Source organism: Canis lupus, chromosome 1, assembly GCF_048164855.1.
Source record: "Canis lupus baileyi chromosome 1, mCanLup2.hap1, whole genome shotgun sequence".
In the NCBI taxonomy this organism is placed as follows: Eukaryota; Metazoa; Chordata; class Mammalia; order Carnivora; family Canidae; genus Canis; species Canis lupus.
Window position 1 is genome coordinate 108,549,033 of NC_132838.1, and position 24,332 is coordinate 108,573,364.

Sequence of the window (24,332 nt, forward strand, 5' to 3'; positions counted from 1 at the left end):
CTGGGTTCACCGGGGATCTCACGGCAGCGGCGCTTCCTACCACCCCAATGCGCATGCGCCGCACATTTCCGGGGGCCCGGCTTTTCTTTATCCTGATGTGGATCCGGGCTGACAAATACTGGGAGACCCTCCCCCTGCAGCAACGCCAAACGTCAACCTACATCTTCAGTCTTTCAAAAAGAAAACAGTTATATAATAACCAATTATTGATGCGCTTCGCGTGCACTAGACAGTATAAGCACATTATTTTCAATTCTGCAGCCGGCCTTGGGGAGTTGGTATTATCCCCATTTTCCACGCGAAGACACTAAGGTTCAGAGATGGGGAGCCTCAGCAAGTGCTAGGACAGCGCGGGACGGACGCCAGTCGTGTATGACACCATCCATACTCGCTGCGATTGGAAGTTTAGGGACATATAATGGGGCGCCTGTGTGGCTCAGTTCGTTAAGCGCCCAACTCTTGATTTCAGCTCAGGTTATGATGTCAGAGTCGTGAGATCAAGTCCCGTGTAGGGCTGCTTAAGATTCTCTCTCTCCGTCTCCCTCTGCCATGCTCTCTCAAGGGACGGATGGTCGTGCAGGGGTGAATGTTTGGGTTGGGGAGGATTGTTCCGTGTCCTTTGGCAAGTCACTGAATCTCTCCAACTTAATTTCCACAGCAGGAAAATGGGCACCATGCCCACCTCCTGGGGTGTTGGGGGTGATCCCAGAGGGCATCTCTTGGCTCTGTCACTGCCAGCACTGGCTGCATTCTCACGCTCCACCAAGATGCTCCCAATCAGGTCTAAGCCTGACCATTTTCATTCCGGGGCTTCTTGGGATTGAGAGAAGGTTTAGAAGTCTCCCACCCTGAGCAGACCCATTGGCCTGGATTGGGTCACACAGCCATTCTTAAACCATTCATGGCCACAGTGGCTGAGACTGGACTGACTGGACTGATTTGCCAAAATCCACGGATGTTGGCAAGTTGCCACCCTAGCATACTGGTGGATGTGGACACAAGGGAGGAGGACTGCTGAGCTGAAGCAGTGGCAGGGGGTGGGAGGGTGGATTTATTTTTGGCCCCTCCATTCCATCTGGCCCCAGGAGGTCTTGTTGATAGAATGGAAGAAGGAATGTCGGACCACTCAATTTCTCTCCTGGCCGGGACCTCTCCCCTTCCACCCTCCCCCCACCCCAGAAGCCAGGAACTCAGTGCAGAAACCAAAATAATACTGTTTTATTCCAATCTTGAAGTACAATAGTCCAGAGCCTCTGACCCATCCCCCGAAACCCCTTTTCTCATTTAGTCTCTTCTGGAAATGACCAACCAGAAGGCCAAGGGGATCCAAATCTCCAGGCTTTGGAGACTCTCAAATCACTCCGTTGTTCCTTCTCTCCCCCTCTCCCATACCTTTCCTTTCCGTGTGTTGTTTTTTTTTTCTCTGTCCTCTACCCCTGGCCTCCTTCTCCCCTGCCTCCCTCTGCTTTCCCCCTATTTCTGCCTCTCCTCTTATCCTCTCTTCTCCGCTTGTCCCCCTGTCAGTTTCTCTCCACCCCACCCCCACCCTCATTTGTCCTCCTACATTCCCCTTTGCTTTTCTCCTTTGCCCCTGTACTCTCTGGACTGACCATCTGCTCCTGCCTGGGCTCTCCCCATAGCCTGGTGTCTCCCCCTCCCTCAGCCTTGTCCCATCCTTCCTTCTGCCCCGGTCTGACCCTGTCTACCTCCGTCTCATCACACATTTCCTCTCCTGAGGGAAGCCCTCAGAAGCCATCCTGGCCACCACCATCTTCCACACTGTGGCTCCAGGACCTCGGAGACCACTGTCAGCCTCCCCGCGGACCCAGAGAGGCAAACGGCCAAGGTGAGGTCTCTGGATGACACAGGAGGTGGCCAGAGGGACTGGGGTGGCCTCCTTGGCCTCAGCCCTATTATCTTTGGGATCGAAGAACGCCCTCCTGCCCTCGCAGCGGAGGGTGGCAGGCAGGGGCCTGAAGGGTCAGGGCTCTGGGGCTCTCCCCCAGCAGTCCCTGAGCAGGTCCATGTGGAACAAGGCTGCCCCGGTGAGGAGGCGCGCTGCGAAGAGGTGGCGGCAGGGCAGACGTCGGGCGGCGTGGATGGAGCAGCTGCAGCGTGTCAGAGCCCTGTCCAGGAAGAAGTCCGAGGTGCCATCCTTAAGGGCAAACCCAGCCCCAGTCCAGTGGAAACCCCGGGTACCGTGCCGCCTGGCAAAGGCCAGCTCCTCGGCCACCAGTTCTGCTAGCTCTGGCCCGCAGGCCGCCCGGAACTTGGCCAGGGGCTCCCAGTCCACCTCCTCCTCTGCCGAGGGGCAGCAAGGCCTCTTCGGTTCCCTCGGGCCATCTTCCTCACCTCCCTCCTGCGGGCCCTCCCCAGGGGCCAGGTATGCTCTCCTTGTCCCTGCCCATTCTGGGTCCCCCTCAAGTGCTGTCCCCACGGGGCTGCTGCACGTGACCCCATTCCCCAGCCCGAGACACCTCCCTCCGGTGCCCCCACACTCCACCCCCTGTCCTCCTTGGCTCTTGGGGCCTGCAGGTGGGGCTCCCTCTCCATTCTCCAGGCCTGCCATCCTTGTGTCCCCCAGCTGGACCAGCACTACATCCTCCAGGTCCCGTCTTCTTTTGACCCCCAACCGCACTCCTCTCTCTTCTCCCATCTCTGGCCCTCTCTGCCTCTCATCTCCCCACTGGGGCTCCCTTTGGTCTCCATTCTCAGGGACCAGCTCCAAATGGCGCCCCCTCCAGTTCCTGACCTCCAGCCCCCTTCCCTTCTCGGCTTCCAACTGGGGCCCGTTCCACTCTCTGGCTTTCAGTCCACGCGCCTTCTCATCATGCAGCTGGGCCCCCTTCCAGGTGCTCCCCTCAAGACTCCGGGCCCTCTCGGAGTCAAGCTGGGTCCCCCTCCAGTCCGTGGTCTCCAGCACCCTGATCCTTTGCTCTTCTAGCTGGGCGGTCCTCCAGGCATACCCTTCCAATCCTCTCAGCCCGTAGTCCTCCAACCGGGCGCCTCTCCGCACATAGCCTTCGGGTCCCCAATCCTTCTCATCCTCCAGCGGGGCGCCCCTCCAATCTCTGATCTCTGGCCCTCTCCACTGCTCGTTCTCCAACGGGGACTCTCTCCAGACACTCCCTTCTAGCCCTCTCACTTTCTGGTTCTCCACCTGGACCTCTCTCCAATCTTGGATCTGCAACCCTCTCCCCATCTCACTCTCTAACTGCGCCCCTCCCCGGTCTCTGGCCTCCAAACCTCGGGGCCACTCCTTCTCCAACTGGGCGCCTCTCCATATACTTCCTTCTTTGGGGGCTCCTCCCCAGTCCCCGCTCTGCAGGCCCCTCCCCCTCTCCTTCTCCACGTGGGCTCCCCTCCCCGGCTCGCCCTCCGACCACGGCCCCCCACTGTCCGCGCCCTCGGGCGCCGCCTCCCCTGCCGCATCGGCCCACTGCATGGCCACCAGATCGCGGAGGCACTGCGCCACGCTGCGCGAGGGGCTCAGGCGGCGCAGCAGGCGCCGGCGGTGGCCGCGCACCAGGGCGCACGCGTCCAGGTCCCGGGCCGCCTCGAAGGCTCGGAAGCGCACCCACATGTCGCGGCGCGGGGCCCAGTTGCGCTCAAAGTAGTCGACGAAGGCGGCCGGGCCGTGCGCGCGCAGCTCGGCCAGCGCATCGGAGTAGGCGGCGGGCGACGACGCGCCTGCGAGGCGGCACAGGCGCGGCCACAGGCCCGGGTCCTCGCGGCCGGCGCCGCCCAGCTCCTGCGCTTTGCTGAAGAGCGTCTCGAGGCCCTGCGCTCGGCAGATCTGCACGCGCGCGCCCGGCAGCAGCTGGCGCACGGCTGGCAGCTGCGCCGCCACCTCGGGCCCGGCGGTCAGGCAGCGCACGCGGCCCTTGACGTCGGGCGCACTCTGCAGCAGCGAGGCCAGGGCGAAGCGCAGCAGGCTCGGCGTGCCCGGGCGCGCCACGCAGCAGGCGGCCTGGCGCGCGCGGCCCGCTCCGTCCACGCACAGCACCGCCAGCAGGTCCAGCGCGCCCTGCAGCCCGGGCAGCCGGTCCACCAGGAGCATGCGCGGGAAGCGCCGCAGCAGCGCCCGCGTGCGCGACGTCAGGAAGAACACCGTCTCCACCACCGCCTGGTCCTCCACGAACACCAGCTTCACCTGCGGGCGGGGGAGGGGGAGGCAGGGAAACAGGTCGGGGGACGCCGGCGGCTCCGGGATCTCGGGTCCCCCGCACCCCCCACCGGGGGCGATGGGAATCCATTCATTCCTGCGTGCGGCCATTTATTCTTCCGACCGGCAGGAGGCAGTGCCGAGGGGGTGTGTGTGAAATGGTTAAAGACGCGACCTCTGGAGGCCGACCGCCGGGGTCTGAGAGCCTGCACCGCCGCCTAGTAGCTGTGCGGTTTCTGCACCCGAGACAGCCTCTCTGAGCCTCAGGGTACCTGCCGGGACCTGGGTTAGGTTAGGTTCCTCCTGCGCCCAGAGGCAGTCTACAGCCAGTCTTAGAAGTGTAGGCCTTGGAGCAGCAGCGTCACCTGCTGGGATCTTGACAGAAATGCATATTCTTAGGCCCCCCTGCCAAGTCCGAAGCTCTGAGGGCCCCACAGTGGGCGCTTTGACAAGCCCTCCAGGGGATTCCCACGCATGCTCAGTTTGAGAGCCCCGTCTAGCACTAAATCCATAGACTTAGAAACCCGGTCGTCTAGGTTTGAGTCCCGGCCCCACGACTTCCGAACCTGGTGACTTAACCTGAGCCTCAGTTTCGTCCTTACTCTCCTTGTTCCCCTAACTTCTCCTTCTGGGAACTGGAAATTTGTTCCTTCCTGCTTGGAGGGTCAGGTCCACATTAGGGCCTCGAGCCAGACTGCCTGGGCTGAGACCCTGGAGCCCCCACCCCCACCCCTGCTTCCTGGCGGTGTGGCTTCCCAAGACTTCCCTGACCTCCATCTCATTTGCAAAATGAAGAGAGTATCTCTGTGAGGATGAAATGAATTAAAGCATTGTTGAATACTGCTCTGGCACAAAAATACATTAATATTCTACAATATTCGTTCAACCAAAAGTAAGTGCTCTCAAAGTGTTCATAATTACAGCAATTATCACCCCTGCTCAGAGATCATGTCCTCATAAAGGTCTGCTCTGACCATCCCTTCCAAGCAAATAACCCCAGCTCCCTCTAGCCGTGATTGGCCATAGCATTCAACCACCCCGAAGCATGTCACATCTTTACTTGCTGGTTTGCTTACTGCCTGTCCTAGCAGGGAAGCGTCACAAGGTTAGGGATGTTGTGTTTTGCTTTCCTAATGTTTTGAATGGCGCCCACAGCAACAGCTCGATACATTCCGAATGAAGGCATGCGTAAGTGTGCAGCAATATCCTCTGGCCACGTCTCTAGAGTTCAGGGAAGAGTCTGGTTTTAAATCCTCGCTTTGTCTCTTACTAGCTGTGGGACCCTGCGCTGAGTCTCACTTTGCTTGGCTGCAAAATTGAGGTAGTGTCTATTGAATAAGGTCATGGAGAGGCTAAAATGAGATCAGTTGTGTCCAAAGCTTGAGGCAGTATCTAATCCCACTATTATTTCTGTCTGACTTGTCTTTCAGCAGCACTGAGGACTGGGACCCTGACCCTTTTCTGGAACACAGATCACTCTTGGCTCCTATCATCCTCAAAACTCCTGGCTGTCCTCCTTCCTCGCAGGCATCTCCTGTGTGGTCTCCTTTGCTTGTCTCAGCCTTCCTCCACCCCTGCTCCACTTCTAAATGTTGCTGAGCTGCAGAGCACCCCCTGGCTCCTCTTCTCCTCCTTCCTGTCTCTAGACTCTGCCAAGGTGATCTCATCTGGTCACATGGCCTTCCTCATCTCTCAGCTGATAACTCCTAGTTCTGTATCTCCAGGCTCTAGGTCCATCTATTAACTGCCTCTGCAGGAACATGGCCCATTGGACATCTCCAGTGTCCCTGGAGATTGGCAGCCCAAAGCCGCATTTGATTCTCACTGCCCCCCCAACCAGCCCCATCTCTGTTTCATTTTTAAAACTTCTGATCAGCTCACTCCCTCCCCTGCTCGAAAACCTTTCCTTTCCCGGGACTTCACATCCCACTTCAAGTACCACCCAGAGTTCACACCATGCTGTGGGCTGGGTGATCAGGTCCTTGGACCTCATCTGTCCCTCTCTTTCTCCTTGGCCTCAGCCACTCTGGCATCATCATGCACGAAAGCCACTGAATGGGATGCCTGGGTGGCTCAGTGGTTGAGCGTCTGCCTTTGGGTCAGGTCGTGACGGGGTGGGGATCAAGTCCCGCACTGGGCTCCCCATGGGGAGCCTGCTTCTCCCTCTGCCTATGTTTCTGCCTCTCTCTGTGTGTCTTTCATGAATAAATAAATAAAACCTTTTTAAAAAGCCACTGAATGGGGCAGGCAGGCAGTAATCGGACTCCTTCTGCTGGTCCCTGTCAGTGCTGACCCACAGCTGCAGAACCAGGATCTGAATCAAGAAAGCACGGATCTCACCACAAACTGCACTGCTATTGTCCAACCTCCTCCTATCAGATGGTTAAAAAACACTGCATCAGGGCACCTGGGTGGCTCAGTCAGTTAACCGTCCGACTCTTGATTTTGGCTCAGCTCATGATCTCAGGGTCATGAGATCAAGTCCCGTATGGGTCTCTCCACTTAGGGAGTTTGCTGGAGATTTTCTCTCTCTCCCTTTGCCCCTTCCCTCACTTGAGCTGTTTCGAGCACTCTTTCTCTATAAAATGAATAAATAAATCTTTAAAAAATAAAAAAAAAGCACTGCGTCATTCTCAGCTTTCAAGGAGAAAGAAAAAACTCTGATTAAAAAGAAGGGGGGGGGGATCCCTGGGTGGCGCAGCGGTTTAGCGCCTGCCTTTGGCCCAGGGCGCGATCCTGGAGACCCGGGATCGAATTCCACGTCGGGCTCCCGGTGCACAGAGCCTGCTTCTCCCTCTGCCTGTGTCTCTGCCTCTCTCTCTCTCTCACTGTGTGCCTATCATAAAAAAAAAAAAAAAAGAGGTCTAGTAGAGTCCATAAAGAACAAGGAGATTGCTTTCCCAACCCAGAAATCCTATATTCAGCATCTTAACTAGTATTAGAATTCACCAAATTTTATGAAAAAGCCTGGAAAACTTTCTGCTGGATTAGTTATTACCCCACTACGATTTTTTTCAACCATCATGAATTTGTACATTTATAATTACTTTATGATTGATTTATCTCTGCAAATGTTTCAATCCAGAAGGGCTCTAAGCCCATAGCCTTAGCCACATGTAGCTATTTACATTTAAATTAATACTTGACAACCTATAAAAATTCGGTTCATCGGTCCCATGAGTCCTAGGCTAGTGGTTGCTCTCCTGAATGCTGCAGATACAGGACATTTGCACCATCACAGAAGGGTCTGTCAACGTGAGTGTAGAAATTAGTGCAAAGGTAAAAGTTGTCATAACAGTTGTTAAAAAGGAGTGACATGTTCCTATAGTCTTGAGATCATGTCTGTTTCTTCTGGGGAGTCAGGAGTAAGAAAAGAAAATACAGCAAAATGTATTTGCCTTGAGATTTTTCCAGAGAAGGCAAGCAAGCACTTGATGAGTTAGAAGCTGGCTTCCATTCTTCAAGGGATTTTTGATTTCTGATCCCAGGTTTTCTTTCTTTTTTTTTTTTTGTAAATTTTTTATTTATTTATGACAGTCACACAGAGAGAGAGGCAGAGACACAGGCAGAGGGAGAGGGAGAAGCAGGCTCCGTGTACCAGGAGCCCAACGTGGGATTCGATCCCGGGTCTCCAGGATCGTGCCCTGGGCCAAAGGCAGGCGCCAAACCACTGCGCCACTCAGGGATCCCTCAGGTTTTCTTTCTAAAGAGGCTATGGAAGCTTTTCCTGCACAGACTGTGGGATTCAAATCCAGGTGCTTCCTCTTACCAGCTGTGTGAGTTTACACACTGGTTGTGTGCATTGGGAAAGTGTCTGAACTTCTCTGTGCATCAGCCTTTCACATCTGCAAAGGTGGAGTTCACCATCTCCCTGACCTTACAAAATCACTATGAGGATTAAATGGGCTGACTCGCACAAAGCCCTCAGAGTGGTACGAGGTCAGGATTTATTGTCAGCCGTTATTATCATTACCTGAGTGTGGAGGGCATGCTAAGGGGGCTAAGGTTGGGGTGAGGCCCTCCAAGTGAGTGACAGCCATTGCCGAGAGGGCACCATCATTTTCCTTAAACTAAAGATATTCCAGGTGTGTAGAGAAGAATGAATTCCACCCACCTGGGGGTCCAAACTGCATATTCCAAAGGAAGTTCTGGCTCTTGCCCAGATGCTGGGACATAGGAATGTCCTGCTTGATAAGAGTGTCTGGGGGCCTTGGGCCACTCGAGACAGTCTATGCTAACAAGGTGATCTATGGTGGGGGTCACACAGTATCAGCTTGACCTCCAGAGGGGCTGGAGACTTAGGTCAGCCACTCAGGCAGTCAGACGTGTCCATGTGACCAAACCCCAGTGAAATTGCTGCACACCAAGGCTCAGATGAGCTTGCTTGGTTGGCAAGACTCTGTGCCTGTTAACACATCGTTGCTGGCAGAACTTAAACTGTGTCTGCACAACTCCACTCGGAGGATAGCTGGAAGCTAGAGCCTGGTCTCTTTTGGACTCCACCCCATACGCCTCTTCCCTTTGCTGATTTTATTCTGTCCTGCTGCTGTAATAAGCCACAGCTGAGGGTATAACAGCTTTGCTGAGTTCTGTGAGCCCTGAAACTGAGGACAGTCCGAGGGGCCCCAGCTACACCAAAGCCAAAGTGAGTGAGTGAGTGAGTTGGCCAAAGCCGTGGAGCTAACAGATAGTGGGGTGGGATCAGAGCCTCGATTACTCAGAATGGTTGGGGGGGAAAGCAAGGAGCAGAGGGAGATATGTAGGTGACGCCGAGGGGTGGCATTTGCTGAAAGTGGGGGATACGTAAATGAATGAACTTTTCTACCAAATATTTACCGAACAAGCCTGCTGTGTGTGCCAAGTGCCGGTTCAGGAATTGAGGGTGGCCCAAAGGGCTTCTTAGAGTAGGAAGAAGCAGCCTGCAAACCCAAGATGAATAAATGTACACGTGATGATTCCAGGCACATGGAGAGCTCAGGAGAACACAGACCTAACAGGAAGTGGTTTTTCCTTGCCAAGGCCATTAACTCTTTCAATTCCCACAACAATCCTGCAAAGAGGGACTCTTATGACTATTCCCATTTCTCAGATGGCAAAACTGAGGCACAGATGGGTTCTGTCACTTACCCAGGGTCCCACAGGTAGTAAGCAACAGAGCTGGAATTTGAACCCAAGGCCACTTGAGCCTAGAGTCCGCACTCCTGACCACTATACCCTCTTGGCCTTCATGAGAGTGATCCCACAGGCCTGATTCTAAGGGCATGTGGTAGGCAGCTATGAGGGCTCACGTGAGGGTAGGTATTACCTCAGACACATAGATCGGGGGCACTGGGATGCATCAGCCACAGAGTGGATTCCACAAATGTGAATATCAGAAACAGCACCGCTAAATACTTTTCATCCACACCTCCTCCTACGTGTGAGCACAATCTTGTTTTCACATGATCAGAAAAGGACTATCGTCCAGACTGTCTGGAAAAAGAACTTGAGGGAATAAGAATAGTAGCTAAACATACAGGGCTTCCTACTTAACTATATTTTACACACACACACACACACACACACACACACACACACACACACAGACTTAATCCTCATACAACAAACCTGACAATCCTATGAGGTAGTACCTCTTCTTATCCCCATTCTACAGATGAACAAACTAAGGCTTGCAGAAGGAAGTAACTTTGTTGCATGCCCAGCCAGAATGTATCTAAAGCTTTTAGCACCTAACAAAACAAATAAAATCAGTTTCTAGTTGTTACTATAGCACCCAGAAAATAGCTGCTCCAAGGTACAAAAGCTGTAGGGCACAGAGGATATTCCCCTGGGGAGCCATGAAGAAAGAGGGGTTAAGACAAGTGGGTGGGGGGCAAGGAACTACGGATCAGGGAAACATGAGCCCAGATTCAGACTGGCTCTGGGGGACCGTGGGTGGGACAGCCCTCTATCCGTCCTCTCTGGTTGCCCTTGACCATATGCCGATTAATCGTGGCTCTCCTGTCTCGAGCCCTTGGCAGGAGTCCACCCGTCCATTGCTTTGCAGTTGGGCAGGGTCATGTACTTGCTTTGACTAACAAAATAGAAGTGGAAGTGACCTGCCATGGTGTGTCACCTGGGTGCGGAAGCCCCAACGGTCCTTCCTGACAGATACACTAACCATGTTGGGAGGATTCTGATGAGGAGCATGTCTCCCAACAACCCGTGGCGGGCATGCAGAGTGAGCAGAAAATAAACTTTGGTGCCACTGAGGTTTGAGGGCTGGTCACTGGGACAGCGAATCCCGGGCCCTCCTGACTGACACAGTCTTAAGATTCTCTATTGTTGGGATCCCTAGGTGGCGCAGCGGTTTGGCGCCTGCCTTTGGCCCAGGGCGCGATCCTGAAGACCCAGGATCGAATCCCACGTCGGGCTCCCGGTGCATGGAGCCTGCTTCTCCCTCTGCCTGTGTCTCTGCCTCTCTCTCTCTCTCTGTGACTATCATAAATAAATAAAAATTTATTAAAAAAAAAAAGATTCTCTATTGTTCACCCCCTAATTGTTCTTTTCTAGAGAGAAACAGGGGAGCATAGTGCATTGGGACTATTCTCTATTTTTCACCTCCTCTTTTAAAATGAACTATTTGACGGGCACCTGGATGGCTCAGTGGTTAAGCGTCTGCCCTTGGCTAGGGCTGTGATCCTGGAGTCCTGGGATCGAGTCCCACATCAGGCTTCCAGGAGGGAGCCTGCTTCTCCCTCTGCCTATGTCTCTGCGTTTCTCTCTGTGTCTCTCATGAATAAATAAATAAAAACTTTAAAATAAATAAATAAATACAATAAAATGAACTATTTGAGAGGCGCCTGGGTGGCTCAGTTGGTTGAACCTCCAGCTCTTGATTTCAGCTCAGATCATGATCTCCGGATTGTGAGATGGAGCCCACATGGGGCTCCGCACTGAGCATGGAGGCTGCTTGAGATTCTCTCCCTCTCTCTCTGCCCTTCCCCCTGCTCACACTTTCTCTGTCTCTTAAAAAAATAATAAGTAAAATAAAATGATCTGTTTGTGCAAAACTCCGTAGGGTCTGAAAGTCTAATCATAGAAGCCATACAGCCACGGTCTTCTTCCTATCGTCTTTCAACCACCCAGTCCCATTTGCTACTCCTATGCCCATCCACCTCCTCGGTACTTTCTAGAGTTTCTTTATGTGAACACAAGCAAGCAAGCCCACCTAGATGGTCTCATTTTCTTCCTTTTATACACAAAACAGCATGTTACGCACTGTTTTGCTCCTTGCTTTTGGTGGTTGCCATTGTTAACCTAAAAATGTGCCCCAGAGATCTGTTCAGATCAGTTGCCAGAGTTGTTAGCATTCTTGTCTAAAAGTTTTGGGGTATTCCAGGGATAGATGTCCCAGGATTCTGGAACCATTACCCTACTGGTGGGGTTTTGGTTGCATCTAATCTCTTGCTTCCATAAACCACAATGATTAACCTTGTAAGTCATTCTTCACCTGTATAACTATGTCTGCACAACAGATTCCTGGCAATGGGAGAGGGGCCAAAGTGGTCATTTTCATGGATCTTGCTCAATTGTCCTCCACAGTGACTATATCAGTTTACCTTTTAGTATTCCTAAAAGTGGCACACTTTTATGGATGTGGATCAACATTGCCCTTTCTCAGAAGGCAAAGTGTACTTAAGACAGGAGTTACAACATTTCTGTGCAAGGTCCATCTCTGCCCAGAAAGCCAGTTGGCTTGCTGATTACCCTACCTCAGTCCAACATTGCTGCCTCAGGGCAGATTATAAAAGGTCTTAACATCTCCCTGGTTGAAGTGGCTACTCAGTCTTGCCCACAAACTGTGGCAGTGGCTTTTGGGTACACTAGCTCTTATGGGACCCTCTCCCAAGACCAAGTAGGCCATCTCCACTCAGGGGGACCTAGGCATTTGGCTTTTTAAAGCAACCCCTCCAAAACAGGAACAAAACCAAATCCAAAACCACAACCACAACCACAACCAAAAAAACCCAAAACAAAATCAGAAACAAAGTCATCCCTTCTACAGGAGACTGCTGGGAAGCAGAGAGCATAATAATCTGATTGTTGCTTAGCCTGGTCTTGGAACCAAAGAATTATTATCTTAGCAGATTAATAAATAATACAGAACTCATTCACTATATCTCATAATTGAAAAGAGCGACGCAAAATTGCCATGTAAAGGTGACAGGTTGATCATAGTCTTCTAACTTTATCTTCCCTGAACTTCATAGAAAAGGATTTCTTTTTTAAAGACAGAAGCAATAGAAAAGGAGACAACAGGAACCAAACTTGGGAAGCCAGCAAGCAGATGGACAAGACACTCCCCATCTCCGGCAAAACAAAGCCAAACCCTAAGCCCCAAGATTCCTGCGCCAACAACTGCAAAATGCCGAGGACCAACAGTAGCATCTTCAAAAGGAATTGGCAGAGTGCTAGGTGGCAGGAGGAGGTTAAATTAGACAAGTTGATTGTTGTCTAAGAAGCAAGCAGACCTCCCCAAGTCAAGTTTCCTCTCACTCCTTGGTGGCTGGAGGTTTATTCTGTGAAAAGCCTAGAACGGCAAGGGCCACCGGCCTCGGGGACCATGGGTACAGCTGATGAGGGACTGGGTGTCTGTGCATCCTGCTGCCCCGAAGCTAGCTCCTCAACCCTCTTCCCCCATGTGGTTCCCGGAAGCTGGCAGCCTGGCCTTTACCCCTGCCAGGCAAGACGTTACAGGCTTTTCTCAGGGGGATTTGACCAGCCTCAGAGGAAGAATGAAAGAAGCTGACATGTGACCAGTCCCAACATCTAAAGCAAGATGCAAGAAAGTATGTCTAATATGCTACTTTGCTGGGGGTAGGGAGAGAGCCAGTAGAAGTAAAATTAAAGACACAAACTTATCTGTATACATACAGGGCAGTGCTGTTCAATGGGAAGCCACTAGCCCACATAGGGCTGTTTAAATGGCAATTAATTAAATTAAATAAAAAAATCCAGTTCCTCCATCATACTAGCCACATTGTAAAGTGCTCCATGGGCACACGAGCCCAGGGGCTAGTGTCCTGGACAGCACAGACACAGATCATTACTATCATCATAGAAAGGTCCCCTGGATCACCCTGAGCCGTAGAATAGAAAGATATCTAAGATGTATGAAGAACTGCTGCTCTGGTAGCCTCTGAGTGGGGGACTTGGGGGACAGGAGGTGACAAGGCAACTTTTCACCACCAACTCTAGTACCTTTTGAATTTAGAAGGATGTGAATGTGTTACATATTCAAAAAGTCAATAGTTAAATGTTAAAAAAAGAAAAGGAATAAACCTTTCACAGATCTGTTTCTTGGTGTTCCAGAACTTCTTCCTCATTTCCTTTGACAGTATTAAGGTAGACTAAAACACAGACCCAGGAGCCAGCCTGGATTCTATGGCAGCCTCCAACCTGGAAGTTAAAAGGACAACCCCTCGGCATTGAAGGTTTTCATTTGTCAGTGAGCTGCTTCTCACAGGGGTAACCCTACATGCATATTTCCAGGAAAGATAGCGAAGGCTGTTTATAATAGCTCAGCGAAAACCAGTGGCATGTACCCCCATTGTACAGAGCAACAAACTGCTTTGGGTGGGACCCTCAAGCCTCTGGAGGCCAGAACTATGAGAAGGGTCCCAAGCCTCATTTCCAAACTGGGGAATAGCGAGCAGTGAAGAGCATGGCCCTGGATCCAGACTGTGTAGGTGTGAGGTCCAGCTCCATCATTAAGTAGCTGTGTGACCTTGGGCCAATGACTTGACCTCTCTGTGCTTCAGGCTTCAGTTTCCTTGTCTAGAAAATTGCGGGGGTGGGTGGTGGGTAGAATGGTGAAATCCTTCCTCCACATGCTCTTGTGAGATTTAAAGGAATTATAATATGCAAAGCATACAAGGTAGTGCTTGGCACATCGTCAGTGCTTGATAAATGTTAATTGAGATTATCATCGATATTATGTGTGGATAGAGCACTGGGTTTGGGTTGGTGGCTTGAGTCACGGCTGATTCCTGAGCAGGAGATGGAGGTGGGGGGAGTGCTCTGGGTCTAATTCTGGAGAGTGGGTTCACACTGTCACTACCCTGAGTTGGGACCTCTTCCATGCATGAGAGAAAAGCACAGCTGGTGTGTGTGGGGGCACCTAATTTCCCTCCTTCCTCCTTCCCTCCCTCCTTTCCTTCTTGTCCACCCCACCCCAGCTCTGAAGTTGGATCAAAGCAGCACAAAGATCCCTCTTGGAGGAATAGCAGAAATGCTCCAGCCTCCAGTTTTCCACTGGCTACTCCTTCTGCCTGGAACTCCGGCCCCTCTGAAGAAGGATGGGGGATCCCCTGCCTCCATTCTGTCTCCTCTGCTTTACCAGCTTTTTCTTTTTTTTTTTCACCAGCATTTTCTTAGAGATGTCTTCCTTGACCACTCAAAATACAACAGCACCCTTACAACTAACTGTCCCTCTCCATATCCGCACCCTATACTCCCTGACACTCCTCACTCTATCACCTTAGGTGACAAAGGCGACCCTCCCTCCTGAGTCTTGATCTGGGTGGCGGGGATGGGCTATTTTAATTTTGTGAACGTTCCTCCATCCATGTACTTCTTCTCATCTGTGCATTTTCTATGTGTGTGGTTTGGTTTTCTTTCAATGGCACTTTCTGTGGCCTCTTCTTCCTACCCCCAACCCTACTGACATAGTATCACAGTGTGTCTGTCTATTGTGGCTTTCTCCCATTACAACTACAAGGTAATTCTAGCAGGTTCCTCTGCAAAGGTAGCCAACAGCCAGAAGTGGCTGCTTAAATTTCAGTGAGCTAAAATGAAATAAAATTTAAAATTCCATTCCTCGGTCCTACTGGCCACATCGCAAATGCTCAATAGCCAAGTGTGGCCAGGGGCTACTGGACCCTCCAGGTGCAGAATCCCTGGTCGGGGCAGAAACCTCTTCTGGTTCCTGAGGGCAGGGAGCACGTGTGTCTGGCAGGCTGCTGCCTTCCCAAAGCTGCTACGAGCACTTAGTGAATGACCAAATGACCGCACGGGGGAATGGATGGAAGGAGTGAATGGATGGGGGGTGATGAATGAATGAATGAATGAATGACCCGCGAGGCTGGAGTGTGGCTCTCCCCCACCCCTGCCTGCCTCTCCCAAGACCCCACCTTGGCCTCGGGGTCGGTGCGGAAGAGCCCCTCGAGCACGTGCAGGGCGTCCAGGACGCCGTGGTCGCGGCCCTTGCAGTAGGAGAGTAGGCGGTGCACGTCGGCTGGAGCCACAAACTGCTTGGAGATCTTGTTGGTGGTGCGCACGGGCAGGCAGGCGTTGGCCAGCAGGTGCCCCGGGCGGAAGTAGTAGGCGAACTCCAGCGGGCAGGCCGGGTGCGAGTGGGTCAGCTGGCACTCTGTCACCACGAGGCGGTCCCGCAGTGGGCTCAGCTTGACGATGATGAAGGCCGGGCAGCCGGGCTGGGGGGGCCTGCGGGAGGAATGACCACCGCCGCCGTCACATCACCCTCTGCCCTCGTCCTCCTTCTCTCTCTCTCCTTTTTAATTATCGTTTTCTAAAATTAAGAACTGCTGCAAACATCGAGAAGAGAGGGCCTTCCGAATCTGCCAGTGGTGTGACCTTGGGCAAGTCACTTCAGGTCTCTGTGCCTCAGTTTCCTCCTATGTTGAAAGGGAAATAATCATCATCGTGCCTTTCTCATGGGGCTATTGTGAGGATTGAAAGAGTTGATGTATGGGAAACACTTAACTTCTGTCTGCAACGTGGCGGGCACTAGTGTTACCACACCTCTGCACCTATTGCCCCATTTCTATCAAAAGTGAATGAATATTTTATTTCCCTCAAAGAACTGTAAGAAATACAATACTTCAGAGACTTTTGTATCCACTTCTCATTTAGCAATGGCAAATTGAACACCTCTGTGAACCCTGTCCCGACAAAGTCCTCTCCCTCCTGGGTCCCCCAAAGTAGCCACTTCCCAAACTGGGTATCTTGCATTCCTGCATATATTTTCAATACCCATCAATAGTAGGTGGTAGATTTCTAGGTTTTAAAACTTTGTATACATGGAAAGGTGCTCAAACTCCTCAGTCATCTACCGAATGCAAATGCAAACCTCCAGCAAATGCGTCTACCACCGCCAAAATGACCCGATAAACACGGAGCACAGACCAAGAGGTAGAGCAAGCGCAACACTTAACTTCTCATCGATGGGAGTGTTAAATGTAAGTCACTTGTGGAAAACTGTGTGACAGTATCAGCTATCGTTGATCATGTGCCTCCCCGTGACCCAGTATTTCCATTCAAGACAAATGCCTACGGGATCCCTGGGTGGCGCAGCGGTTTGGCGCCTGCCTTTGGCCCAGGGCGTGATCCTGGAGACCCGGGATCGAATCCCATATCAGGCTCCCGATGCATGGAGCCTGCTTCTCCCTCTGCCTGTGTCTCTGCCTCTCTCTCTCTCTCTGTGACTATCATAAGTAAATAAATAAAAATTTAAAAAAAAAAAAAAAAAAGACAAATGCCTGAAGATGGGCGCCAAAAGAATGTACTAGAATGTTCCAGCAGCACTATTCATATTAGCCAAGTATTTGAAACAGCCCAATATCCAACGGTAGAGTAGGAAAGTAAGTGATATATCCTTACACACAACCCTAACCAATAGTAAGAATGGACAAGCCACTGCTATCCCCAGCATCGTCAACAGATCTCACAGATCAGCTGTGTGAAAGCCCAGCACAAAAGATGATAAATCACCGTGTATCAGGTTTATCAAAAGTTCAATAAGAAGCAAAGGTAGCCACTGCTGTCAGAAGACTGGATCGTGGTTACCCTCAGGTGGTTAACTCTACGGGGAGTGCTTCTTAGTACCTGGCACGTGTATTTCCTTGGTCTGGGTGTTGGTTACATGTGCATTTTATTTTGGGGAAATTCACTGAATTACATACACATGATGCGTGTGCTTTTTTAAAATGTGTGTTATGCTTTTAAAAAGTTTACTTAGGAAAACTTTTCTTTCTAGTGTATGGTAGGCAGACCAACAGCCTGATCACATCCTAGTTGCTGGAGCTGTGCAAACATTACTGTGCATTGCAAAAGGGACTTTGCAGGTGTGTAAATTAAGGGTCTTGAGATGGGGAGATGATGATGGTTTACCCGGGCAGGCTCAGTGTACTCACAAGGGTGCTTATAAGCGGAAGACAGAAACAAGCAGCCAGAGAGGCAAGTCAAAGTCAAGAGAGAGAGAGAGAGAGAGAGAGAGAGAGAGAGATGCTTCTTTGCTGGATGAGGAACAGCAAGCTGCGGGGAGGCCGCAAGCTGAGGAATTGGGTACCTCTAGAAGCTGGAAGAAGGAGGGAAACAGATTTTCTCCTAGAGCTTCCAGAAGGAGCCAGCCCTGCAGACACCTTGATTTTAGCTCAGGGAGACCCATGCTGGACTTGTGACCCTCCGAGCTGCAAGATCACACATTTGCATTGTTTTAAGCTGTCCTGTTTGAGATAATTTGTTACGGCAGCAATGGGAAGCTAACCCCACTCTCTATATACTTTTGCAACTTGCTTTCTCACTCATTAGTTTTTCAACATTGGTTCAGTACTTTTCCTGCCTGTTATTCCACTCCCAACTCTGCCAACTGTATGTTGCATTTTTTTTAAAGATTTTATTTTTAAGTTATCTCTATAGCTAAAGTGGGGCTCGAACTCACCACCCCAAGATCAAGAGTCGCATGTTCAACCGACTGAGCCAGCCAGGCACCCCTCTGCCAACTGCATGGTGTGTCCAGCTCTCCCTTCTTACAAATAATGCTCCAATGATAGCCAACTCTCTTATCCGTTTGTGTGTGAGCAAGAGCCTGTCTAGGACAATGGCCCTCAAACAGCAGGGCATGGCCCATTAGCTGAAATCACTCAGGGAGCTATAAGGAGTATCATAAAAAATGAAAGAGAATGTGGGGGTGGGAAATGGGGTGTATTTCCCTGATGATAATACTTAAATTGACAGCTGCTTCTGAAAGGAGGTTCCGTGTTTCTCCATAAGGGATGATATTGGCATTTTTGGTAGGAGGTTTAAGTTTATAGAGCAGGGATTGGCATACTTTTTCTGCAAAAAGACAGAGTAAATATACCCTTGCTATATTGTACAAACAGCCATACATCCTATGTCAATGCATGGGTCTGGCTGTGTTCCAATAAAACTTTATTTACAAAAAACAGCTGCAGGGTGGATTTCACCCAAGGTCCTCACAGCTTGTCAACCCTTGTAACATAGACTGTCCAGGGCGTGGCAAGTAGTTAAGAAGCCTGACTCCCAGGCAGTAAATGCCAGTAGCATCCTTTAAAATGCTCCCAAATTGTTTCCAAATGGCCCCCTGGAAGGGTGATCCTTTTCAGAACACACCCCAAGAATCTCTAGTATAAATACTTAAGAACTGCCTTTGTTAAACCAGAAGGAGCTCCCTGACACATTCCTTTTCTGCTCCATACAGAAAGAGGTAAAGTAAAACCAGGAGCCTGCCAGATTTTGAAAGTCTACATAAAAAGCTCAAGACCTTTGGCCTTATTGGAAGCGACAAAAATAACATAAAATTAGAAAAATTGTAAGTATACAAATCATTATAAATAAAATACAAAGGTGGAGCCCTCACAGTGGTGTTAGGTAACTAAAAGACATTCCCGATGTGCAACCCATTTTTGATCTACCAAAAAGGCCCATTCACGGGGCTCTTATCTGACACATTTCCCCTGGATAACTCACAGGCTTTTGTGAAACTCTCTGGTCTGGCTTCTTTTGGCCTGAGTGGTTCAGTCCCTAGAACAAGCCCCCACTCAGGGGAGGTCACAGCTCCGTGAAGTGGTGCATCTTGCCAGAGAACTGCACATCCCCTCTGGGGTCCCAGGATCTAATATAACTGTCTACTGTGGCCTCAACACACAATTTTTGCAATTTCTCTACAGCTAGCTGGGGAGGATAATGCCACCCACCTCTACGTGTGAACTCTACGTGGGCAGGGATCACTGTCTGTTTTGCTTACTGCTACATCCCCAGCACCGAGAACAGCCTCTGGTCCCTGGGAGGCGCTCAGTATTTACTAAGAAAAGACCATTCCACTGCACATACGAACCCCCAGCACCCAGGCACTCCGCTCCTTACATCAAGCCACCCAGCACCAAGTCTTGTCTATCATGCCTTCTGAACTCCTCAGACCATCCACTTTTCCCCCATTCCTACTGCCACCAACTTTACTTAGTTTTTACTTTCTTCGTGAAACATCCTTCTCCCTTCTTTTCACCTAGTTAGCTCCTATTCCTCCTTCACAACTCAGAACCAGCGCCAGCTCCTCCAGGAAGCCTTCGCTGACCATCCCCAGGCTTGGGCAGATTTCACCACACACTGGGGTGATGATCTGAGTGATGCCCACCCGTAACGCATGCTCTTCACTGAATGGGGTGCTTTTCCACTGAAACCCTGGCATCTAAAACACATTCACCCAGCACACAGCAGGTGCTTGAAACAAAGCGGATGGACACAGCATGGCACCTAGGACCACATTCAACTCTCATACTGATAATCCATGATGGAAATATAGATGAGGGGGAGGAGAGGGAAGAGAGAGGCAACAAAAGTATGGGCTTTGTGGTCAAACTGTGTGGGTCCTGATCCTAGTTTCCCCCTCTGGGCAGCTGGGCAATCTTGGGAAATTCCTCTAACCTCTGTGCTTGTTTTCTCATATGGAAATTGGGGCTAAGGAGAATACTACCTCACAGGTTTATTGAGAGGAGTACAGAAGAGGATTATGTTATGCAAAGTACTTTAGACAAGGGGCTGGTACATAGATAGCACTTGATAAAAAAAACCAGCCCATTTTCCTCAATTTTTTTTCTTCTAAAAGTACCACTGCTTTGAGCTGTTTTGCACTCCATGTGCCATTTCTTCTTGATCTTTCAGGTTCCCAAGCTCTTTGTATTTTCAAAGGCTGGTGTGTGTATTCTAGAGTGGGAAGCGCTGAGAGAGGCTGTGGGGGGTGGGCACAGAGCAGAAGGCTGGGGAGGGGGGAGAGGGGGGGAGGCGATTTGGGAGAGGTTGCCAGGCAACGTCTGAGATAGGGGGACAGAGTGGCCAGGGAGAAAGCCGTGATGTGTGTTCTCGGGGCCCCTCAGCCCCAGCTCCTCGCTGGCCTCCTGCCTGTCTCCTCCAGTCTGTCACTGACACAGCCACAGGAGGGATCATCCTACAGCCAGAGCTGCCCCTGCTCTCAGCCCTCCCAGGGCTCCCCCAAGATAAATCCCGGCCCCTGGACTCAGCCCTGCAAGTCAGACTTTGATACCATTCTGCCCACATCTGCAGTCTTTTCTCACACACTAGACGCCCCCTAGGACCCTGGCCTGTGGGCTGTCCTTGAGTTATGACCCTGGAGAGGTGCTGTCTGAACAGCTGGGGGGACAGATGGGCTGGGAAATGATGGGCCCCCCAGTCATCATCTCTGAACCAGCTTGCCAACCACCCTCACTCCTGGGCTCCCCATCCAGACACTATCCCACTGTCTCCCCAGTCAGGGCACCAGCCTGTCAATCTCCAGTCCTGCCCCTCCTGTCTCCTGGCTCCCTCTGAGAATTGCAGAGCACTGGAGATAGTGCCTGGACATAGTAAGTGCCATGTGTTTAAGTCAAATACATACATATGTAAATGTATAAACACAGAGAATCCTTCCAGTCTCTGTTTACTGGTCACCTTTTCCGGGAAGACTTCCAGAAGCACTCTGTAAGGTCTCAGATGGAGCTGCACTGACCACTTCTCTTTTGTCCTCTTCCCTTCCACCATCTAACTTCTTCTCCTTCACAACTGTGAGCCCTTATTTCCAATTTTCTTTTTTTTTTTTTCTCCTCCATTAGGTTCTCCGCTGCTCAAGAGCAGAGGCCAGCTCTGGGTTCCAAATGCCTAGCAAAGAGCATGCACACAGTAGGTGTTCAATGTTACTTTGAATTGGCTTCTTTTAAGAGATTCCAGATTAGGCCTAAGTGGCTCACAAGCTCTAATGTTCTAGATTTCTCTGTGATGATGTGTGTTTGGTGCTGCTCTGCTTCCTGACCTCTGAGTCTCTGTTTCTAGGTAAGCAGTGAGTAAACCACCAAGAACAATAATCTCTCAATAAATGTTTAAATAATTATGGTGAGAATTGCTGTTCCAAAGTGCTCACTCACTCTGTGCTGGATGCTCTTCTGGTGACTTGCATGTTATCAGCTCATTGAATCCTCACAAAACCTAGGAGATGGATCAGTACCATCCCTTCCTCTGTTTTCCCAAGTCAGGAAACTGAGACCCAGAAAGGTGATGTCACTTGCTCAGTGTCACTGGCTAATCATAGGAGGCAGGCTGCTGGCACCCAAGTCTGTGCTCTTGACTTCTAGAACATGTGTTCTTTACCCAACTGCCCAATGTTCCAGGCAATGGGCGGGGGGGGGGGGGGGGAGTTCCTTCCCATCCTTGGGCTCATGGTAACCTTCCAACAGCTCTGCAATAACCCCACTTCAGAGAGGAGAAACCCGACTCAGAGATGGGATATCTGTGGCCCAAAGACACCCACCCTGGAAGTGGTGGAGCTGGCCTCAGGCAGCCGGAAGGCAGAGCCTGAGGGAAGTGACAGGACTAAGTGTGAGGTAACAGAGAGTGGTGGGGTCTGGGGCACACCTGAGTGCCAATGCCTGGTCTAATTGCAGTGGCCGTCTGCCACGCAAGAATGTGGGCTCAGCCTCTTCCCGTGTTTCAAGAAAAGCTGGAGACCATATATTTTATGGGGAGTGCTCTGGTTTAAAACTAGGGTCGATTAAAACATCGTTGGCCAGCTGGCTATATCTCCTAGCTCTCTCATGGATTTTTCAATTGCCCCTTGTAGCATTCCACTTGGAGGGAACTTATTTGTGAGCTTGTTCATACAACGTCAGCCTTCCTGTCCAGTCTGAAAGTTCCGGGAGGGCAGGCGATTGGTCTATCCTGTTCAACACCCTTTCTCCCCAGCAAAGTTATCTCTAGCCCTCGTGTAGGACCTGGCCCTGTATTTACCAAATTAATGGATGGATCTTTCTCTCTCTGTCCTGTGGCTTTCTCTGCAGCTCAGTCTGTCTCTCATCTCTTTGTATGTGTCCCAAACCTGGCTCTCAACCATTTTTCTGATTCTGGCTGGTGTCTCTGGCTCCATGTCTCCATGTTTCTGGAATTTTCTGTCTTGGGTGAGGGGAGGGGCCTTTCTTCAATGTATGCATTTCACTCTGGCTCTCTGTTAAGTCCCTACTAAAGTCTTGTTGGAGCCTGCCCTGCTACTTACTATGTATGTCCTTCCAGCTCACTGGCTGTCCCCTTTCTCTGGGACTTCCTGCAAGGTGTACTCAGCTGTTTTAGTGGGCATCTCTCCCTCCCCTTCTCTTGTCTCTTGATGCAGGGGCTCTCTGCCTCTCTACCCCCTCGCTTCCCCTCCCCCCAGGACCCAGCAGGGCTCGGCACCGCTCACGCACCCCACGGTGGGCCGGCTGGGCGCGCGCACGTCCTTGCACACGAGCCGCACGTAGCTGTACTTGAGCACGTCGATGAGCGTGTAGAGTGGGGGCGCGCTGGCCCAGCGGCAGCGCGCCAGGTGCATGGAGCTCTTGACGAAGAAGAGCGCCAGCCTCTGCTGGCACCACGCATCGAAGAAGCGGCTGAACTCCGCCCATGAGAAGAAGGCACGCTCCCGCAGCTCCTGCTCCTCTTGCCCCGCTGTGCTGGGTGGGGACTCCATCCTGGGGCGCCTGAGTGGAAGAGGGGAACGTAGATATCAGACCCATCTCCACCAGGGGTATCCCGCTTCTTTCATTACCCGCCTGCCTCTTTGATGCTGGTGCCTCTTTCCAGGCGGGGCCCAGGACGGGATGCACCCCCATTAGTATGTGGATATGAATCTGCATTCCATCTTTGGCTTTCTCCCATGCCTGCAGTATTCCTGGGACAGTTGGAGCCTGTCATCCTGATCCCTAATTTCAGCTCCGGCCCCCTCCTTTATAGATGTGCCCCTCGGTACAGTTGGGGTTCCTCTCCCAAAATATAACCCTTAAGTTCAATGGTGGATCTCTCGAATCTCTTCCCAACTTCCAGCTAAGACCTCCTCTCCACCTCCAGATGTATCTTCTACACTTGGCTGTAACCTCTTTTTGCTCCCATTCATGTGACCCCACCCCCCCCAAGTGTCTACACTTGGCTCTAACCCACACCCATCTGTGCCCTCTTCTAAAGATGTTCCATCTCTGGATCTGCTCCCACATCCAGGCACTGACCTCTCATCCCCAGTTTTATTCTTCACGCACCTGTGCCTCCCTCCTCCCTGCATGTGTCTCCGACAACCTGTTACTGCCCCAGATGTGACCCCACCAGTCGTCACATACAGCTGCAGCCCCTGCCTCCAAGATGTCCTCCCCACATCCAGTATGTACTTTTAGCCCACAGGTGTGTGCTCCATTCACTTGTGGCCAATTCTCAGAAGTGTCACCAAAATTTGGTCTGTGCCCCCCTCCTGCCCAGACGCGCCCCCCAGTCCAGCAGTAGCTCCCACCTCCCATCTGCAGCTATCTACTCCCCAGAAGTGCGTTCTGGTCCTAGACATGGAAGCCCTCGTCCTCAGATGGGCTTCATCACCCCGGATGCTCCCCCACGTCCGGCTGCGCCTCCCGCCTTCGTGCAGCCCCTCCCAGCCCGCTCCCGCCTCCCCAAGCCCTCCCAGCCCCTCCTGTGGCGGGCCCTCCCATCTCCGCTGTCCCACCCAGCTGTGCCTCTCCCCTCCCCCAGATGTGCACCCTTCCCGCCCCTCCCCACTCACCTACCCGCCCCGGCGCGGCGTCCACCTCCCACAATGCTCCGCGCCGAGGCCAGGCCCGGCCCTTGCTCCCGGGATGCCCCGCGCGGTCTCCCGCCTCTCTTCCCGCCGTGCCTCGCGCGGCGTCTTCTCCCGTAGCTCCCTCTTTCCCCGCCAGTCACTTCTCGGACCCGCAGCTACACCCGCCCACCCGGAGCGAGGGAAGGCTTGGGCCGTTTCCCATCGTACTCTGCGGGAGGGCTCACCCTGCTTCACCCCTTTCCTAGGAGCCTCCCACCCGGGAGACTACAACTCCCACCGTCCTCCGGGAGG

The 24,332-nt window shown here is 51.7% G+C and overlaps 1 protein-coding gene across 6 annotated transcripts; it reads right to left on the reverse strand.

Annotated features, from left to right (window-relative positions):
* Positions 1-1,202: 1,202 nt before the first annotated feature.
* On the reverse strand, positions 1,203-24,315 carry ZSWIM9 (zinc finger SWIM-type containing 9). 6 transcript variants are annotated; one of them, XM_072773062.1, is made up of 4 exons: positions 24,028-24,315; positions 22,690-22,962; positions 15,340-15,652; positions 1,203-4,153 (listed from the first exon to the last, which is right to left on the reverse strand). In XM_072773062.1, the coding sequence occupies exons 2-4, from the start codon at positions 22,950-22,952 to the stop codon at positions 1,982-1,984; spliced, it is 2,748 nt and encodes a 915-aa protein (XP_072629163.1). In that variant the 5' UTR covers positions 22,953-22,962; positions 24,028-24,315; the 3' UTR covers positions 1,203-1,981. The 6 variants fall into 6 exon arrangements, with proteins under 6 accessions (XP_072629163.1, XP_072629168.1, XP_072629176.1 ...); XM_072773067.1 differs by having other exon boundaries at positions 24,024-24,315; XM_072773075.1 differs by lacking the exon at positions 24,028-24,315 and adding an exon at positions 23,760-23,886.
* Between the last annotated feature and the right edge of the window lie 17 nt (positions 24,316-24,332).

What these genes read in the sequence shown, in the direction of transcription:
- ZSWIM9 (XM_072773061.1), bottom strand. Translation starts at nt 23,537, where the DNA reads ATGCAGGGAGGAGGGAGGCACAG. An exon ending in CAGGGAGGAGGGAGGCACAG is followed by an intron (nt 22,963 to 23,514) that starts GTGCGTGAAGAA and finishes TCTTCCACTCAG; the next exon opens with GCGCCCCAGGATGGAGTCCC. An exon ending in CCCAGCCGGCCCACCGTGGG is followed by an intron (nt 15,653 to 22,689) that starts GTGCGTGAGCGG and finishes TTCCTCCCGCAG; the next exon opens with GCCCCCCCAGCCCGGCTGCC.